Raw genomic sequence first — 20,718 nt, 5'->3', positions numbered from 1 at the left:
TTTTTTTTCCTTGTCACTTACTTAGTGGTTTGCGAGGGTAATAAGTTATTTCACTATGTGTCTTCCTCAGGGTGAAGCTGAATAAACTTAAGTTGTAATGATGGAAAGAGCCTTACTGCTAGTAGACGGAATTGTTTGTTTGCCAAGTTTCTTTAGCACTTGGCCCTGGGTTAAATTGCACCAAAAGTGTTTCAGCCTTGAACGTTGATTCTGAGCTTGTGTAAGAAGAGGTGAGTCCACCGTCTCCAACTGAAGGACTCTGGGCTTAGAGCCTATGGCCAAGACTCCTTCGTCCTGGCTGCAGCCATGTGTGTGATCCTGCCCACGGGACCAGAGGCATCTAGTCCTTTGCCTTTCAGTTTTGTTCTGTGTAGCCCAACAGGCATCCCCCACCCCAGCCTCCATCACGTGGTTTCATTCCTTTAAGGTAATAATGGAGAATTACTCACCTGGATTTGGACTTCAAGCACCTTCACAGAAGTGTGACTCATTTGGAGCAGGGAATTCCTTCAACTCCACTTTGAACTGATAGTTGAGATGGTTTACCTGCCGATGTTTATCTGAACATAATCAGAGAGAACTAGAATGGGCCTGCTTCCATGCTCTCTGCCAGGTGAGCCTGTCATCCTGGTGGTAGGTCTGACGAGCTTATTAGTTCATCCCTGAGGGCAGAGTCAGTAGACCTGTTTGTTAGAACTTGTGTTTGGGGCTTTAAAAAGCATGGACGTGTCTTGTGCTTAGGGAGGGCTGTTTGTGATTTGCTGTGTATTTAAAAGCATGTATTCAGTACCTTTTTGTTGGATGAGGACCCTTTGAGAAAGCTTTATAAATTCTTCCCCGTGGTCTAAGATGTGATTGGGGTTGGAGAGGAAACATTTGTGTACCTGGTGAGGGGCAGTTGTGCCTCCAGTGCATGACACAAAGAAGCAAGGCAGCGTTGCATGAACTATTAGTAAGTTACAGCTATTGGTCAGAGTGAAGATCTTTAGTGAGTTCAGCTTTTAACATACAGAACCACAGCGGGGTGTTTTTTTTAAAACCAGAAAACATTTCAGAGCTTTGCCTAAAATCATTACAGTTTTGAAGTTTCATGTAAAAACTTTATATGAAGGTTAATCTGATTCAGCAAGGTAGTTCTGCAATGTACTTAGAAGGACAAAGAGCCAAGAACGGCAAAGACACTGGTGAAGAATAAGATGATAGGAGGACTTGTTCTATCAGCTGTCAAGGCCTAACTGTAAAGCTAGAGGTAGTTAAATTAACACTTACTGGCACGTGTGTCGAAGTATACACTAAGTGAACAGAAAAAGATGAAGACGATAGACACTTTAAAGGTAGCATTGGAGGTCAGTGTGAAAAAGAGGGACTTTTTAGTAAAAGTGTAGAACAGTTAGGTAGCCATTTGGATAAAACTGAAATTAATGCAGGAAAAAAATCCATGATCAACAAAATATCAAAAGCCCTCACTGGAAGCCCATGTGTCCAATAATTTGCAAGAGAATGGCCGCAATGCAGTAAAAGACTACAGCTTCAACACAATAGTATGGGTATATCTCAAATATGATACTGAACAAAAGCAAGTCACAAATGCATGCCGTAGGACTGCAAAAAGAAAGGCAAACTGTTTTAAGGAAATCATCCAGAGATAGTAAAACTAAAAAGCAAGAAAATTATTAGATTACCACAACAAAACAGAAGAGTGGTTACCTGGGGATGGAGGTGCATAGGACATTTGATCCCATTGCGGTGACCACCAATGAGCTGAAAAATGAAGCTTTTCCATGTTGGATGAGGTGTTCTAGACATGAGGCTTTGACCTGGTTATTGGAATCCTTGGCAGTGAAAGATCTTGAGATAAATATGTTGTCTTGATTAGTGTAATAAAAACAGAAGATCCGAATCGTGCCGTATGGTTTATAAACCAGCAGAGAGCTGAGTTGCTCCACTGCAGTTGTTTTGTTCTAGTAGGTGAGAATCTAACTGCCTTGCCTTGCTTGAGTGAACACCCGTCAAATGCAATTAGAAAATAATGGGGGCAGGGGGCTGAAAAGGTAGTGCTTCCTTTTTCTTATTCATCAACGTCCTGTGTGGTGTCCACTCCACCTCCCCACCTCACGAGTAATCTAGAGGGAGGTGACCAGCCTCCTCTGCCACCTCAGCATCGAGCCTCTGAGAGGCCAGAGGCCAGGTGTAAAAGGCCAGCCTTCTTCCAGGTCACATCAAGATTCCACACCGCCCTGGTCCTTATTCTGGGCCAAGGCTGCTTGCTTGTTGCCACTTCCCTCCCTCGGCCTCCTGGAAGCTTGAGGCTGTTGGGGCCAAAGCCTCCTGAAACTCAGTGAGTCTTGTCCCCACCCCACTCCAGACAGGTCTCCCCAGCGACCAAGGCTCTTTGGGCTTTTGTAGCTTCTTGCCTCCCCCTTCCCTACCAGTTCCCTCCTGAGGCTCCTACCTCAGCCCCTGCCTAAGTCCATTTATCAGAGAGATTCATTTCTACATATTTTTCTGTTGTTGGAGGAGGGAGAATAAAGGGCATTTTGCTTCAAGTGGAGGCAGGAGAGACCCAGGTCCTCTCACTATCACTCACTATGGACAAAAGCCTTAGCCACCAGAGCCTCCACTTCTGAGCTGTCCCACAGGGCTAAGAGCTGCCCTGCATTCGTAGAATTGACCTCAGAACCTCATGAGGTAATAGGGGAAACCTCCTGATAATACGGGAAACATGAAGAGCTAGACAAGCCCAAAGAACCGTCAGTCAGTAAATTCTGTTGCTGCGTCCTACAGAGCCACTTGCTTAGCTGCCAGGTGACTGTCAGTTCCTCTCAGGATACCCTCCAGGCCAGAGTCACCCCAGATAGATTTTCACAGAGGGACAGCTCACTGGGCACCTGCTCTCAGGCTGTAAGTTGAGGCAAGGTCTCAAAGCTTTGGGCCTGTTGTTAGGGAGAGAAGGCAGCCTGGTGCAGCCACTCGCCAGTCTGCTCCGCTCCGTGCAAGGCATGCTCCTGCTGCCTCCTTTGCCCCCTTACTCTGCAACTTCAGTGATGCCATTCATCCCTGGGGGGCTCAGCCGATGGACTGTAGCCAGTTAGCAAACAGCTAAAGCTTGGAGGTGGTGGGAAGGGGAGGGCCGGTAGTTACCTGGGTCTGGGCCTCTGGTCACTGCGAGAATCCTGAGAGCTCTGATGGGTGGCTGGGGCCCAGGTCTTCTCAGAACTGGAGCTGGGGAAGCCACAAAAGGGTATGGGCCTCTCATGTGGGGCAGGGAAGGGTACTGCCCTCGGCCTCCCCCTTGTCTGCTCAGCCAGACTGCTCACGTCCCCTACCTCAGCTCATTAAGATTGGGGCTGCTGCTTTCCATAAGGCACCTTTGTGCGAAGGACAGAAAGGATCCCCTAACTCCAGGAGGACATAGCCTCACACCAGGGTGTAAAACTTGGCGTGGGCTAGCTTTAGCGCCTGTCACCTTGGGCTGAGCACCCTTGGTGGGGCACTAGCCCTGCTTGGGACCATCTCTTCCTTGCCCCTTGCCTATTCAAATACACCTTTCCTCTAAGAGGCAAGGCTGTGGGACTCAGGGCCAGGCATGGTCCACTTAACGTGGTTCTGGAATGTTAAAACTTTCCTCCTGTTTCACCTTAAGCAGCAAAGACTCCTCCCTGCTCAGCTCAAAAGGGTAGAGAAAGAAGAATTCGATTGCTCTGAAATACCTTCTGGGGGACTCTAGGTCCAGAACTCCAGGGTGGTTCCCCTAAGAGCTGAATGAAAGGAGAGAGAACAGATTTCCTGGGAAAACAGGGAGAACTGTGCCTGTTCCCTGGACCAAAGGGGCAAAGCAACAGGAGCTGAAGGCCAGGCCTCCAGCTGCTCCATCAGCTTCCCCCACCCCAGGAGCACAGGCAAACCCAGCCAGGCCAGGGCCACCTGGGCGCACAGCCTGGTGATGGGCACGTTGCCCAGCAGGACTTCCTGTGGGCAGTAAGGCTATGAGAGCAAATGACACTGCCTGCTCCTGGGTGGGGTTCCCCCTTACACCCCTGCTACTCAGCTCGACTCTGGACATCCCACTGGCAGACACACAGGCTGCGGAGTCCGAGTCCCGAGTTCAGCCCAGCAGTGGGGCCTTGGGCAAGTGGACTGGCTCCTCTGAGCCTCAGTTTTCTCATCTATGAAATGGAGATAAGAAGGTCTGCTTGGCAGGTGGTGAGGTTTAAATAAGGTAAGTGACATCCACGCCTTTGATGGAGGGGGGCACGGAGCTGCTGTGTTCGTTACAAAGCCAAACGGAAGCTGGCACATTACCCAGATCACCACGGCAAAGTGGGCCTGTTGGCAACAGTGTGCCCAGCTTCCCGTGATGCAGTAGGTGTGGGGCCGCCTGTGTGGCCCTGTGCCTCCCACTTCTGCGTCCCCCGCCCATTCCCCCTGCATAGGGGCTGCTGCCTGGGACAGAAGCCCATCTGGGCTCAGGCAGCGTGTGTCAAGGGGCAGATCCCCTCTCTAAGCAGCCCAGAGCACTGCAGCTACTGATCTAGTCGAGCCCTTTGATTCTGCAGGTGGGGAAACAGAGGACCCAGAGAGGAGGCCAAGGAATGTTCTCAACTTGCTCACCTGGTTCAAGCTGCCCAGGATGCACCCCTCCCTCCCTCAGCACAACAGTCCCAGCCCCCTTCCGCAGTGTCCACCCACTATTTTCACAGGCTTGACTCTTACACAGGGGACACTAAGGGCATATGTGTGAGAAAGAAGCTGGAAAGGCTTCGAGGATAAGGGGGATCACCGGTAGAAGTGGGGGGTGTGATTCTACCTTGATGCCATCATCCCATCTAGATGAGCAGATCTTCAAGGAAGCCAGCGTTCCTTGAGCGTTTTGCATTCCTTTGGGCAAAGTTTTAACCACCTGTTCCTGTTAGTGCAGTCTTGCCCAGTTCTCCCCAAGATTCTTGGAATCACTTCATCCCTGAAATGAAGAAAAGTGGGAGGAAGACAAGAGACTATAACTTCCAAAGGCTTGCTCCGGAGCTGTAGCTGGGAGAGCGTTCCTGCCTAGTCCTGCTTGTTAAATCTTCTCCAGAGAAGAAAGATGCTAATAGACGCTGGCAGGCCTAGACTAGCACAGGCAGTGCAGGCTTCAGCAGAGGCCCACCTGGCCCACACAGAGGGAAAGAACATTCTGAGAACAGCTAGCAAACCTGGGGTTCCCAGACGCATCCCACATGCACCGAGGAGGTCCATTCTGAGTGGGTTTTCTAGGGTCTGGAGTTAGATCATCTCAGCCAGAGGTTCTGGGTTCAGCTGACTTTATTAGATCCAAACAGAGCTGTAGGTGCCATGTGGTGAATGTGTGTAGCTGAGGGTGGGTGCCGCAGAGTGGGCTTGTGCTAAATGCCTTCTTGCCTAGTGTCCAGCAGCTTGGAGGATCTCCAGGGCCAAGGAAGCCACTGCCCTGTTGGCCGACGAACTGTGAGAAAAACCAAAGTAGAGACATTTAGGCATCCCCAGGGTAAAATGCTCTGTCTTCCAAAGGGGCGGGCCTCTTCTGCACCCGAGTACCTGATGGACCAGCTGCTTCCCAGAGCTGCCCCTAGCATCAGCTTGAGAAGCAGAAACAGCGTTCGCAGGCTCCAGTGCCATGAGGTGAGGACCCCGAAGCCCACAGTCCCACAGGGGCTCAGCACTGGCCCTGCCACCCCTCGACGTCTGACCCCACTTTGGCCAGGTGCACCGATGCTGAGCTGTGAGGGCAAGTCAGGCGGACGGCAGCCGGAGCCTGCCGGCCCGAGGCCCACAACGAGCCTGCCCGGCGCCTGCCTGCAGCTGACTCGCGCCATCCAGCAAAGATCCCAGCTGCTGACACTCCCTGCTCCATGCTGCCCCTTCCCGGCCAATCAGCCAGGAGCTTTGGGTTTCTCAGTCTCATAGGTGTGGATGTGCAATTAAGAGTTTCAAACGGAAACTTCGTTATTGGAGCAAGTTGTTTGAGACACCTTTAAACCTGTGCCTTAACAAATGTTACCAAAGAAAAGAATGGCGCATAGCAGCGTGCCTTGAAATATGAAATTAGCTGATAGCACACCCTTCACTACACAGAAATACAGCTGTTGCCAAATGCCAGGGGGCTGCATAAAAGAGGTGGGTCGCAGGGGGACAGGACTGTGGTCGGAGGTGGTGCCACGCATTCCTGCTCTGTGCGTCAAAGGCCCCTTTGAGGACTGAGGGAATGCACTTGAACTTGGCCTGCTCCCGGCTGAGACCAGGCTACTCTGGTGCAGCCGTGCTGCCCACTCCGCCTGCCAGAGCAGCCCTTGGGGGCCAGTGACCGGCAAGGAGGACACACCCACCTGGCAGGGCCCCATCAGAACTGAGAACGCTGCCATCCGGTCACTCTTGGTCAGCATGAGAAAACCTTTTTCTGCTGGGGCCATCCGAACAAAGCCCAAGCGGGACAATTTCAGAGCACCAGCCTGTCGACCAGTACGAGATCTGCCTGGTGTAGACGTGTTAGTTGCTGGAGTGATACGTGTGGGTACGGACGAGGCCACCAGCCTCAGGGAGTCTCGTTTTCACGTTCGGTCCAAATTTGGGCCCAGCGCTCCCAAACTGGTACAGCATGAAGATGTGCCGGCCTCGGACCCAGCTGGGGGGCGGGGGAGTCCCACAGAGGCAGGCCGTGGAGAGGAAGGGCTCTCAGCAGCTGCCCACTCAAGTCCGTGCCTCCCGGTGGCTCTCCCACCCTCTGCAGGCACACATCTGCTCACAGGGGCCTCATCTCAGCTGTCTGCACAAGGCCAGGGTCCCCAGGCACGGTCATCACCTGCTCCTCACAGGCCAGTCTAGCGGAAGGCCCGTGGCCCAGCCTGGGGACCCAGTGTCCGTGCCTTACGCCACAGGGCCCACCGGGGTGAGCAGGGGCCCCTCCCATCAAAGCCAGCCCGTCCGTCCCCTGAGCTCACAGTAACCACGGGTAAGAACTGACAACTTCGGCTGAAGCTACAGAGGAAGGGGGGTGGGGTAGGCCAGGAGGCGCTGTCCCCTCCCCACCCAACCCAGGATTAATACAGCAGGGCTGGCTGGAGCTGAGCCTTCTCCGCAGACTCACCTTCCCAGCAATACCTCGACCGCGTGTTCTTCTGCAACTAATACGAAACCCCCAACACCAGGAAGCAGGTTGCACAGAACCCTGTGGCTCTGAAAACAAACTACCAGGGGTGCCGGGCGCCACCCCGCGTCCCGCGCACCCAGCGAAGGCCCGGTACCCCTCAGCAGGGGGGCCTCCTCCCCGGGGCAGGGCGAGCAGCTGCAGCTCAGGGGCCACCACGCCTCCGGCCGCCTCCCTCAGCTCTGCGGACAGGGCACTCACCGAGTCATTCAATCAAGCCCCCTGAACCACCCCCGAGCCCACCTGCCAGGCCCTGGCCTGTCCCACGCGGTGAGCCATTACACAGCACACCGGCTGACTAAAGGGTGGATACCTGGGGGCAGTTCTCGCTTTATTCCCATGCCATTTTTCTCTGGTCACGTGGCACTAACATTGTAAATGACCCGTCAGCCCCACCCGAATCCACCCCCCCCCCGAACCGCCTCTCCGGGGAGGGCAGGGGTGTGTGCGGCAAGAACCCGCCCAGCGCCCTCTCTGCCCGGCATGGGCGTCACCGGGGGGCTGGCAGAGAGGCCGGTTCCTCCCTCCACAGGGTGCAGCGTGTTCCGGGTGACAGGGCTGTCCCGGTCTCGGCGCCTCACTTCTAGGATGCTCTAGACGTACTGACTGTGAAGCTGAGGACTGGGAGGCTGACCTAACCTCAGCTTCTCAGTGTCAAACAGTCTGTTCTGCGGGTTCAAGTTTTCCCCCTGAAGGCAGCCGGGGCTGTACGGTGGGCCTCCAGACCCTCTGCAAGGTGGTGGTAATGGCGCCTCTGGCCAGGCTGCTGCGGGGGGCACGTGTGCACAAACGGGTACTGCTTTTCTCGTGAGGTTCATCAGGTCTCCCACCTGGTCATAATCCGCTCCCGTCCCCACCTCTACTCCCTGTAGATGGGAATACGGCCTCCCCGCACTGCAGGGCTAGGATGCTCTTCTTTTCTCCCTCCCGTTACCTCCCCCCACCTCCATAGTGGGGACTCCCAGGGGGTGGAGGGGCAGAGTGGCCCATCCCACACTGGGAGGGAGGGATCTCAGTGGGCAGTGTCAGGCGGGAAGGTGACGGTCCCTGGTGTGTAGGGGAAACGGGGGGTGGGGGAGGGAAGAAGAGAGGAGAAAAGGAACGCCAGGCTATTTGCTGAGCCCAGGTATGCTCTGTACTGCTCCCCCCAGCCCTCCTGGGCCTACTTACCCGCCGGCTGGGGCCAGCCACTCCAGAGCCCGCACGAGGCTGCCCGAATTCTTGAGGCTCTCCAGGTGCTTCTCATTGGAGGTGATCTGCAAGGGAGGGAGAGGAAAGCGGTCGGCTGGCCCATCCCTGACCCATGATCCATTGGATGGGCACCCTGAGTCTCAGGCCACCTGTGCTATTGGGCAGTGAGCCCTGAGCCCCAGTGTGCTGCTGACCATGGAGGCAACCCTTGGGGTGAGCAGGAAGGAGTCCGCTGCAGCTGGAGATGTGCCAGGGCAGGATGGGGTACCTCCCGTTGGTCCCTCAGGAGGGTCTGTGTTCTGGAAGCCTGAACATTTCAGTTAAAGCAAATCATGGGTGAACAAACTTTCCAGCTGTCGGTTCCGGGACCCAGTGGGCCCTTGCGTCCCAAGCCCGACACAACCTCTTTCATATGGACAGAAGGATGATGCCGGGCTCCCGGCGATCTCAGGAGCCTGGGAAAAGAAAGAGGCACTAGGAATCAAACCGGTCACACCCCCACCCGCGAACCCTGGGAAGTGTGCCCCTGCCAACGGCCACCGTCCCGGGAGACACAGAGGAGGAACACTTGGGCACCAGAGGCAGAATCATAAACTCTCAGGGCTGGATGGGACTCAGATAGGTGCTGACCCAGCCCAGGCCCCTGGAGACCTCCTAATTCAGCCCTTCCGTAAAACGAGTCCATGCCCTACGAGGCAGAGAAGACTTCAGGAATGAACCTTGATTTCTGCTATTAGAATGTTTCTCTTAATTCACCATTCATGTCCCATTTTTATCTTTGATATTTAATAAATATTTTCTAATAAACACTGGTATGGAACTTCACATTTCAGAAGGCTCTGCAGTTTCCTGTACATTTTCTCACTTATCCCTTTCAGTAGCCTCACCTTGCAAGGTAAGCATGTAGTGTGTTTTATAGATGAGGTGACTGAGGCTTAGTGAGATTAAGGGACCACTACGGCAGTACACAGGGAGCTTGACCCTAACCCCACATGAGGCTGGAACCAGGCTGGCTGGCCTCGGTTGTCCCTGCCATTTTCTGTCTTTCCACTTGATCATAGCAACCAGGGCTGGATTATCATCTCTGTAGTTCTCAGGGAGAGGCTGAATATTTCTTAATCAATCACTCATGGTGATAGGAAGGTCACAGGGGTAGTTAGACCTTAATGTGGCCTCTGAATTGCATGTGAATGAATCTTCACCTCCACTGAGACCCTTTCCCGCTTCCTGAGTGTGCCAGACCCCAGCTGCCAGCTCAACTGCATCAGGTGTAATTTCTGCAAAGATTTGCATCTTAAAAGAGCTGTGTGTAAATTTTTTCTGAAATTACACCCCCTTGATGAGTTCAGAAGGCTGCCGTAGTTCAATTATGTCTGAAGCAAGCACAAACTTACCCTGAAAGCGTCTTCGGCGAGAATTCCCATCTAATTTTTCTCAAAACTGTGCCTCATACAGCTCAGTTGAGCTACATCCAGACTCACTGCCCTGACCAGCCCTACCGTGGGATCATGTGTAAGAGGCTGTGCTCCAAGTTGCAAAGAGATAACAAGACTACATTCACTCACGAGGCTAGCTGGAAGGTGCAAACAGAAGAATACGGTGAAAACTATGTGATCAAAGGGGGAGACGAGAATAGCACCGTGTGCAGCTGACATAAATGCAAGCATAAACAAAGCCAAGAGAATTAATGGAAAACTATGTGATTTGGCCACTTACCTGAACTCTTACTAGCAACATCAACTGTTGTTCTATCAGTATGAGTTAATTAGAAAATAAAAATGTTAAATAATATCAATCAGAGGTTCTAGTTCTGGGAAAGACAGAGAAAACACATGCCACCCTTTCCATGTAAAACCTGAACAGAATGCACAGCGCAGCTATTTCAGAACACTGAAAAGTAAACAACACTGGCAGATTGGGGAAGGTCACTGAAACCAAAGCGCCATCACCTCTTTCCCTCCAGTACAGACCACCTTGAACTCAACACACCCAAACCCCAGAAGTGGGGTACACGAGACAGCCCCAGGAGAAGCCAGGCTTGAGGAATGGGAAACGAAACTTCCAAAAGCTCAGAGAGAGTAGATGAACCCCCCCCTTTCCTTTTCCTCAGTTCTCTTTTGCCCCAGGCCCCAGGCAATTCTGTGGTGGCAGTGGTGGCAGCAACAGGAGCCATCAGCCAAAACTCTTCTCTCTCTCTCTCTGTTCTCACAGCGTTTGGCCCCGACATGACAATTGTGGAAGTTAAGCAGTTTGTGGCCAGACAGAAAATGGGAGACCCAGGGAGCCAGAAAGTACTGGGGAGATAACAGGGAAGAGCTCAAGAAAGCAACCCCATAAAATTATTTATGAACTTCTAGGCTCACCTTCAACCTGTGTTGGTTAAAATAAAAGGTTAAAAAAGATACACCAGGGCTTCCCTGGTGGCGCAGTGGTTAAGAATCTGCCTTCCAATGCAGGGGACATGGGTTCGAGCCCTGATCTGGGAAGATCCCACATGCCGCGGAGCAACTAAGCCCGTGAGCCACAACTACTGAGCCTGCCCGTCTGGAGCCTGTGCTCCGCAACGGGAGAGGCCCCGACAGTGAGAGGCCCGCGCACTGCGATGAAGAGTGGCCCCCGCTCGCCGCAACTGGAGAAAGCCCTCGCACAGAAACGAAGACCCAACACAGCCAAAAATAAATAAATAAATTAATTAATTAAAAAAAAAAAAAAAGAGATACATCATACAAACAGGAATCAACAGAAAGCTAGAGTGGCTGTATTAATATCAGGCAAAGAAGACTTTAGAACAAAGAAAATTATCAGGGATAAATAAAGACATAACATCTTGATTAAAGGGTTCTCTCACTAAGAAGATAAAACAATAAATGTGTATGCATCTAACAACAGAAATTTAAAATACATAAAGAAAAACTGATACAACTGAAAGGAAAAACAGACAAATCCACAACTGTAGTTGGAGACTTCAAATAATTCTTATAGTAATAGATAGGATGAGTAGACCAGAAATCAGCAAGGATATGGAAGAGTTGAACAACACCACCATCCAACTGGATCTCACTGATATTCGTAGAGCACTAAGCCCATCAACAGCAGAATTTACCTTTTTCCCCAAGAATCCAGGAACATTCACCAATGTATACAATATTCTGGGTAATAAAACAAATATTTACTAATTTAAGAGAACTGAAATCATATAAATTATATTCTCTGATCATAATGGAATTAAACTAGAAATAAATAACAAAGATAACAAAAATATCTCCAATCACTTGGAAATTAAACAACACACTCAAATAATCCAAGGATCAGAGAGGACATCCCAAGGAAAATTAGAAATTATTCTGAGCTGAATGAAAATGTCAATACAATATATCAAAGTCTGGGGGCTTCCCTGGTGGTGCAGTGGTTGAGAGTCTGCCTGCCAATGCAGGGGACACGGGTTCGAGCCCTGGTCTGGGAAGATCCCACATGCCACAGAGCAACTGGGCCCGTGAGCCACAATTACTGAGCCTGTGCGTCTGGAGCCTGTGCTCCCCAACAAGAGAGGCCGCGATAGTGAGAGGCCTGCGCACCGCGATGAAGAGTGGCCCCCGCTTGCCGCAACTAGAGAAAGCCCTCGCACAGAAACGAAGACCCAACACAGCCATAAAAAAAAAAAAAAAAAAAAAAAATCAAAGTCTGTGGGGTGCAGCTAAAGTAGTGCTTAAAGAGAAATTTATAGTACAATACTTACATTAAAAAAGAAACGTCTCAAATCCGTAATCCAAGCTTTCATGTTAAGAAACTAGAAAAAGAGCAAAACAAACCCAAACCCAAAGAGGGAAGGAAAAACAGAGCAGAAATCAAGAGTAATGTGGTAAATGTAGGCCCCCATATATCAATATCTACATTAAATGTAAATTTACCAAGTACTACAAATAAAAGACCAACTAACATTTTTAGATTAGATATAACCAAAATAAAACACAACTACATGATGTTTACAAACATACCTTAAATATAAGGGCACGGAGCAACTGAAGTTTAAAGAACGAAAAAAGAGATGCCACACAAATTGTAACCAAAGGAAGCTGGTATAGCTAATATCAGACAAGGTCGACTTTAAGCCAATAATTATAACTAGGAATAAAGAGAGACATATCATATTTATAAAACGATCAACTGACCAGGAAGATATATCAAGTCTTAATTCTAAACGTACCTAATAACAACCTCAAAATCTGTAAAACAAAAAATGACAGAACCAAAGTGAGAGTTACACAAATCCATAATTATGGTGGGATATTTTTCAATCTCTCCCAGTAACATGCATACGAAAATCAGAAGGGGTATGGACGTTTTATATAATAAGATTAACAAACCTGACCTAATTGGCATATATAGAAAAATTCATCTAACAACTGCAGAATATATGTTCTTTTCAAATGTACATGGAAACTTTTCAACATATACCACATACTGGGTCATAAAGCAAGTTGTGACAAATTTCAAAGATATAAATCTAACAAAATATGTCAGGATCTATATGTTAAAAATTACAAAACGCTGATAAACTTTTTAAAAAACTAAATAAATGGATATAATGTATTCATGAATTAGATGACTCAATATAGTAAAGATATTAATTTTCCCAAAATATAGGTTTAATGCAGTTCCTATCAAAATTGCAGCAGGATTTTTTGCAGACCCACACAAACAATATCAAAGTTCTGACAAGCATGCAAAGGTAACGGAATGGGGGAACATTTTTGAACAAATGATGCTAGAACAAATGGACATCCATATGCAAAAACATGACCCTAGGAACATATCTTAATATCTCAAATAAAACATCATTCAAGGGAATTCCCGGGCGGTCCAGTGGTTAGGAGTCCACACTCTCACTGCCGAGGGCCTGGGTTCGATCCCTGGTCTGGGAACTAAAATCCCATAAGCCGTGAGGCGTGGCCAAAAAAAAAAAAAAAATCATTCAAAATGGATCATGGATCTGAATGCAAAATGTGAAACTATACAACTTCTGGAAGAAAATATAGGAGAAAAGATATGAGACCTTGGGTTTGTTCATGAGTTTTTAGAAACAACACAAAAGCACAATCTCTGAAAGAAAAAAATGGACAAATTGGACTTTATCAATGTTAAAAACTTTGTTCTTTATATATGTATGATGGAATATTACTCAGCCATAAAAAGAATGAAATTTTGCCATTTGCAGCATGGATGGACCTAGAGATTATCATATTAAGTGAAGTAAGTCAGAGAAAGACAAATATACGATATCACTTATATGTGGAGTCTAAAAAATAGTACAAATGAACTTATTTAAAAAACAGAAACACACTCACAGACATAGAAAACAAACTTATGGCTACCAAAGGGAAAGCAGGGGGGATAAATTGGGAATTTGGGATTAACAGATACACACCACTATATATAAAATAGATAAACAACAAGGATATACTGTATAGCACAGGGAACTATATTCAATATCATGCAATAAACTATAATGGAAAAGAATAAAAAATATAGATATATACATATATATGTATAACTGAATCACTCTGCTGTACATCTGAAACCAACATTATTGTAAATCAACTATACTTCAATTAAAAAAATAAAAAATAAAAAAATAAAAATTTTAAAAAAGTCTTTGCTCTTTGTAGAAGATTGATAAGAGAATAAGACAAAGCACACACTAGGAGAAAATATTTGCAAATCACATATCTGATAAAGGACTTTTCTCCAGAACATATAAAGAACTCTTAAAATTCAGCAAGAGAACAAATAACCCTATTTTTTAAATGGGCAGAAAATCTGAATAGACACTTCATCAAAGAAGGTATTATAGATGGCAAACAAGGACATGAAATGATACTCAATATCATTTGTCACTAGGGAAACGCAAGTTGAAACTACAATGAAATACCACTACATACCTATTAGAATGCCTAAAATTCATAAAACTGACAATAACAAATGCCAGCCAGGATACAGAGTAACAGAAACTCTCATTCATTGCTGTGGGAATGCAAAATGGTACGGCCACGGTGGAAGACAGTTTGGCAATTCCTTATAGAATTGAATGTAGTTTTACTATACGGCCCAGCAATTGTACTCTTAGGTATCTGCCCAAGAGAAATGAAAACTTATGTCCACACAAAAACCTGTGTACAAAAGTCTGTAGTAGCTTTATTCAAAAATCACTAAAAAGTCAAAGGAACCGAGACGTCCTTCAACAGGGAAATGGAAAAAGAGCTAGGAAAGCCTTCACGCCTTACTTGGTATATAGGTCTGACTGGATTGTTAGAATGAGATATCAGTAAAGATAAGTCTGGATAATTTTTGAAAAGATAAGACTTTTAATATGCCTTGCTAAATTATTTTGCCCTCTGACACCAATTTCCTATCATTAGTCAAGCTTGTAATGTTAGGATTTTAAATGGCTTTGAAATAATCCTTTGGAACGAGTTACTCCTTTCTCCCAGAGTCTGGTCTCCTCTTTGGCCACCACAGGTTATATATTATGATGGGTACCAACCTTCTTTTAGAAACACCCCACTGTATTTATCAGACAGTGTGGCCTTTACCCTTCTATTTTCTCAGTACTTAAACTTTGTTAAACAGCAAATTGTGGGTCTGCTCAAAAGTCATCCCACCTCCTCCTCTTCTGAGCTACCTAAGCAGAGAACGTTCTGGGCACACTGAGACCCGTCCTTCATGAGGCAGGAGGGAAAGTGACACTTGTCCACTGAGATAGTGAATTCACGGCTGAGCAACTGTTGGAGAATTTCTCATGGCTCTGATGACATAGTCAAGAGCGAGCACTGCAGTGACTCTCTAAGAAAATAAATAATGCAAGAGGACACTCGCAAAGAGTGTCAACACAATATCTTCCTCCTGTAGTTAATATTTTCATTAGAAGTCAGTTCCATTAGCCAAGACAAGGAAACAATTTTACTTTGCAATAATGTTCTATAGCAGAGGTTCCTGGACCTCTAAGAGTCCATGAGTAGATTTTATTATTTCAAAACATCACATGGCAGGTGTCCATTTCCTGAAAACTAAGCCATGCCTGCCTCACATTTTTCCTGCTCCTAAGACATCTGACTGGTAGCTGGATGGCTAAGGTCAACCAAAATGGAAACATGAATTATACTAAATACATGCAGTTCACCTGGTAGACAGGCATCCGTTCAAAACATTGGGATCTTTAAGGGAAACATCATAAAAAAGTTGGGAATTTGAGCTTAGAATTAAGATCAACTTGGAAAGACAATTCCTCCATCTCTGTTTAATTGAGGGAACATGAAAAAGCAGATGATGGACTTTGGGTAAATATGCTACTTTATTCAACCTTCTGCTACAGTCCCTTGAACGTGGGTTGTGTCAATGAGCATTCAGGAATCACTGTGTAACCAAAACACTGAAAGGAGAGGCTGGTGTCCTGCAGAATCATCCCTCACGTTCCCACCAGGCTCACAAATTGTAAGGTAGTGGCTTTTTTCTTTTTTAAACACACCCACCCTCCAGGACAGAGTTTGGGTTGGCTCCTTTCTGGATTTCAGCTTCCCAGATGCAAACTACCAAAAGAAGCCATCTGAGGCCCTCGGTAACGGCAGGAGCCTGAAGTTGGCAGCCTCTGCAGTGTGCCCGGGGGAGCTGAGGGGAGACGAGGTCTCCCGGGGCACAGCGGCCACCGGGGGACAAAGCCAGGCCTGGTGCCAACATTCCTCAGCAAAGGCCTTACAAACGCGTTAAGTCAGAATGTACTTGACTTTGTATCATCGTGATACATTGTGAGTTTACGCTCATGAATCTGACTCACAGCATCGTCCTCTTGCAGCTCGTAAAAGCTCCGCTGCCAGCGTCTCTGGTTGGCAGTGGTTTCAGGTGTGGAGCTCCGTAGCCGCGAGTGAGGCAGGCACAGGCAGGCCGCCAGCCTCTGTTACGAGTGTGTAATAATACGTGTCTGTCTCGTCCCTGATCCTGAATGTGTGTGGCACAACGACGCCAAGTTAACCTTAGTTTTCTAATCGTGAGTTCCTCTAGGCAGGCCCGGGCAACACGGACAGACCAGAAAAAACCCAGCAGACGGAGCTGACGAGAGCAAGCGTGGCCCAGGTGCTCCCCGGCGCTTGTTGTTACAGACACACGCTTCACACACGGGAGGATTATTTTAATTCCGTGGCCTTCAGATCTCCTAAATACGAGTAAAAACAAGCAGGTAACTATGACAACTCTACTTCAGAGAGTTTCAATTTCAAAAATAAACCGATCCATCGAGCCCCTTTATTTTGTTCTCTTAACATATACTTTGTCTTCTCTTCACAGTTAAGGTTTTCATGTTACTTCAAAGCCATTTCTACCCCTTGCATATCGAGACGCGCTATCCCCTTGCCTTCTGATGCCAGGCTGGAATCTGGGAAGAACCTCTGGGCGGCGTGATGGCATCTGGCAGTCCCTCCCCGCTGTCCACTTGGTGCTCACTCTGGGTGTCTCCAGAAATTTCTTGAGCTGCCTTTCACATCCACGTTTAAAGCAAGACTGTATGAATACAAGCTGCTCTGTATCCAGGCCCGTGCGCGTCATCCATGAGTTGCTGAATGCATCTGGGGCGGAAGGGAGTACTTCTCACGCACCGCCTTTGGCTGCCTCACGGCATCTGTGCCTTCCCAGGAGTCCATTTAGAAATGTTATATTCCTCAACAAAAGCAAGTGAGGCCCCTTCTGACCCAGGCTAGTCGTCAGGTGGATGATCTGAAGGAAATCTAGAGGCATCCTTAAGAATGCCTGTCAGCAGGTCTGCTGATCACCAGGGAGTGAGGGGGGCCAGTTGGAACCTACACTGGGGCATCCCGAGGGCAGAGGTGTGCGCTTGTGGATGAGGCAGGCCCAGTTCCAAAGCCTTGGTCACCCGGATTTGGCCCAGATCCTGTGAACTCAGGTTCTCTGCAGGGAGACCGAGACATTACACTGAAGCTGGGTGGTATCGGGCCAGAAGCAGCACCATCTCTGCATCCGGGTGGACTGCCGTGGAGGCGTTCTTCCACGCGCTGCACGGAGCACAGTGTAGCTTTAACTCACAGGGAGACCCTGGCAGCACAGAGGCCCGGGGAGATGGTGGCGTCCGGATACAGTGATTCCTCAAGTTGAAGAAGGCTGAAGAAGAAGAAAACAGCTGAGCTCCTCGTGTTCAAGAGCGCCCATGAGTTTCCATGCTGAGCATTCAAGGAGAACGGGGAGGGGAGAGGGTGGGAGGAGGCACAGGGCGTTCACCAACATGCATAGGCAGAGCTAAGAAAACCTAGGTTTCAGGTAAAAACTGTCGTGATTCACCTTTGTCTATAAAACGAATTGAGTCAGCAGGCCTTAGAGCAAAAAGAGCTTGGAATTTGGTTCAAGAAAGGAAACCAACATTTCTGAGCACCTATTATGTGCAAGAACAGAGTTAAGTGCTTTCAGATACGTTATCTTCTTTCTGACAACCATGAAAAAGAAGTATTCCTATGCTCACTTTACAGAAGAGGAAACGGAAGCCAGCAGGGCTAATGTGACTTGCCCAAGGTCACCTGGCCAGCAGGCAGTGGAACTGAGCTAAGACCCGGTCTCCCCACCTTCAAGATCCACACGCCCTTCCAGAGAGTCCGTTCCATCCTCACGTCCGCTAAGCACACCGCTCAGCTGTTGGCCGACTGGCTGATTAATAACAATCAATGACCGAGTGACCGATGACACGGTGTTTCACTTCAGGCTCCACTGCCTACATGCCGGTGATTCAGTGTAAAGGCTTACCAACCGTGCTGCTCGGTGCCCCCTGCCACCCCGGTAAACCGTCTGGCACCCCTCGCTCCCCTCATCGTTGCTGTTGTTGATCCCCATCATTTCCAGTGGGAGCAGGGACCACAGACTCTCTCTCCTAGACAGCATCAGGGGTTCCAGGTCTTGACCGAAGGAGTCCATGGATCATATGTACTTCCAGTAAACGCACCCTGATGTGCAGACCACCACGCGCTTGGCAGTTTCTCTTAGCGCCTGGCGACCAGCAGGCTTTTCTGCGTCTCTCCTCACACCCTCAGGTGGAGGGCTGTCCCTGATGGTGATGGGACGTGAGCTTACAGTTTGTGGACCATTATCTCCCGTTCTCTTCACAATAACCGTATGAGGAAGGTCTTCTATGACTTCACATTAGAGATGGGGTGAGGCTGGCATGGAGACCCAGATCTGGCCGACTCGCTCCACCGCCCTCCCTGCCCCAGTCGCCGTGCTGCCCTTTGCCGCCCCCATAAGGGTCTGGCTGCAGAAGCAGCGGCACAGAGACAGCCAGTGGCCGCTGGGGAAGGCGGGAGCTGACACCTTCCGTGAGTAGGGAGGAGGCTGCCATTCTGGCCCCGGGGGAGCCAGCCCCAGCTTCCAGGAGCCCAGGTCCCCGAAGGAATGGCTTGGCCTGCCGTGTTTAAGACCGCAGCCTCTAGAGCCGGGGTCAAATTGGGGAGTACTCTCTTCTCATCTGATATTTCCAGATTTGGAAAAGCAGCAAGCAAAGGAGGACAGATGGTGGGCAAATAGTTACCAAATGGCACGGGCGAGCTGACCTTAGTGAGAACACGCCAGCGTGGAAGGATTTTCTTCTTTCTGTTGACCTTTCCTGCCTCTCCTCCTGGGGTCTGTACGCTCCCCAACCTGGCCCGACACCTCAGTTCTCCTCTCCAAACTCCCGTCTGTACCTGTGGGCACCTGCTAAATCCAGAGCCCATGGAAATGACATGCTGAGGATTTGAATGTTTTTCTTTTTCACCCCGTAAGACACGGTTGCTTTCTAGAAGAAAATTATCCATATCTACCCTCTTCATTTTAGGCCAGCTAAATGAAGCTCTCTTCAGCTCCCTTCGGGGCAGTAAAAATGCCCTTAATGCTTAGAAACTGTTCATAATTACATCCGTTTCTGGCCATTCAATCCAGTAAGTTTAAAATGTTGAATATAAATATAGCTGGTTTGGGAAATCTTTTAGACCTGATCCAACTAACTACAACAGCCAGGTCCAAAATAAGTGAGGAAAAAGCAGTTTTAATTGGCAAAGAAATAGGACTGTGGACCTCTTGTGAATATAAGAGTAACCTGTAAGTTGGCCCAAAGACAGTTCTGGGGAAACACAGGATCAGGCCGCACCATTTTCCCCAGAGGACCTGATCCAAGTGCTTAGACAGGCGAACACGAGAGAACAGGTTTCCCAGTCAGTGGCGCTAGGATGTCAACCACGGAATGTGGCTGGAATCAGTTCCTCACAAGAGAAAACACCCAAGACAGTAACTGTCCTGTGATTTGCTAAGTGTGAGAGCTAGGGTCGTAAGAAGTGAGGAACTGTGTGAGGAGATACCATGTGACCTTGACCCAAACAAATCTCAGCTGATCCTTAGGAATGCTCTATGGGGTCATAGCGAGGGGTCTATTTGACAATGCAGTCCTTGAATTTGTGGTGTGGGTAGCGTGTGTGTGTTAATGGCGGGGCTTTGAGGTGGAGAAGCAGACAGCAGAAGTGGCTTATTCAGTGCCTGCTTCCAGGCCTTTTTCTGAACTTTCTATTGGATGGTGGGGAAAGGGGCAGGGGCAAGTGAGTGATATCAGGTCAACAAGGCTTAGTAGGTCCCCCCAGTTTCCTTCTTTCCCCAGTTCCTCACTCGACCTAGTGAGGATACTGTCGGCCACTAAACCACGCTGCTGTGATGCAGCATCATAAATAAGAACAATCAGGAAAATGCACACCCTGTAATGTTAGGTAAAGAGCAGAAAATATGAAAGCAATGTGTAGAACGTGACTGTGATTATGTGAAATGACGATGCGGACATGCTCAGTTTGAGGTCTCCAGTGTTACCATCCTCGCTCCCAAGGCCCTCAGCCTAGTGAGAGGCGGGCAGAGAAGAAATCACAGTCCGACACGAGCTGAATACACATGAAGGCTCTTTCTGCAGCAGTAAAGGGTCTGACAAATCTTAGCATGATTCTGTGGTCAGGAAGACAGGGTGTTGGGAATCCCCTGGCGATCCAGTGGTTAGGACTCTGCGCTTTCACTGCCAAGGGCGCAGTTTCGATCCCTGGTCGGGGAACTAAGATCCCGCAAACAGCATGGCGTGGCCAAAAAAAAAAAAAAAAGAAGAAGAAGAAAACAGGGTGTCTTGATCACCTGCTACATGCCAAGCCCTCTTTAGTTAGATTCTGGGGATATAGTGTAGGATGGGTGTCAAGGCAGAGCTTCCACTGTGAGAAACACAGTTAAAATGTAAACAGAATATCCTTAAAAAACTAAAAACAGAGTCACCATATGATCCAGCAATTCCACTCCTGGGCATATAACCAGAAAAGATGAAA

General features: G+C 48.6%; 2 protein-coding genes across 5 annotated transcripts in view; one reads left to right on the top strand and one right to left on the bottom strand.

The window, feature by feature from the left end:
• Positions 1-1,900, top strand: part of CTNNB1 (catenin beta 1) — a 42,633-nt gene extending 40,733 nt beyond the window's left edge. Inside the window, exon 16 of the mRNA XM_059939370.1 lies at positions 71-1,900. The gene's annotated coding sequence lies outside the window, so the exon portion shown is untranslated. The remainder of the gene's footprint in view (positions 1-70) is intronic.
• Positions 1,901-5,283: 3,383 nt separating this feature from the next.
• ULK4 (unc-51 like kinase 4) overlaps positions 5,284-20,718 on the bottom strand; it is a 539,805-nt gene continuing 524,370 nt past the window's right edge. For all 4 annotated transcript variants that reach the window (XM_059939363.1, XM_059939366.1, XM_059939365.1 and 1 more), the window contains 2 exons: positions 8,330-8,415; positions 5,284-5,461 (listed from right to left, as the gene is read on the bottom strand). In XM_059939363.1, the coding sequence (XP_059795346.1) occupies positions 5,398-5,461; positions 8,330-8,415 (150 nt within the window). In that variant the 3' untranslated portion in view covers positions 5,284-5,397. The remainder of the gene's footprint in view (positions 5,462-8,329; positions 8,416-20,718) is intronic.

Source organism: Balaenoptera ricei, chromosome 11, assembly GCF_028023285.1.
Source record: "Balaenoptera ricei isolate mBalRic1 chromosome 11, mBalRic1.hap2, whole genome shotgun sequence".
NCBI classification, from domain to species: Eukaryota; Metazoa; Chordata; class Mammalia; order Artiodactyla; family Balaenopteridae; genus Balaenoptera; species Balaenoptera ricei.
This window is presented reverse-complemented; position numbering and strand designations above follow the sequence as displayed.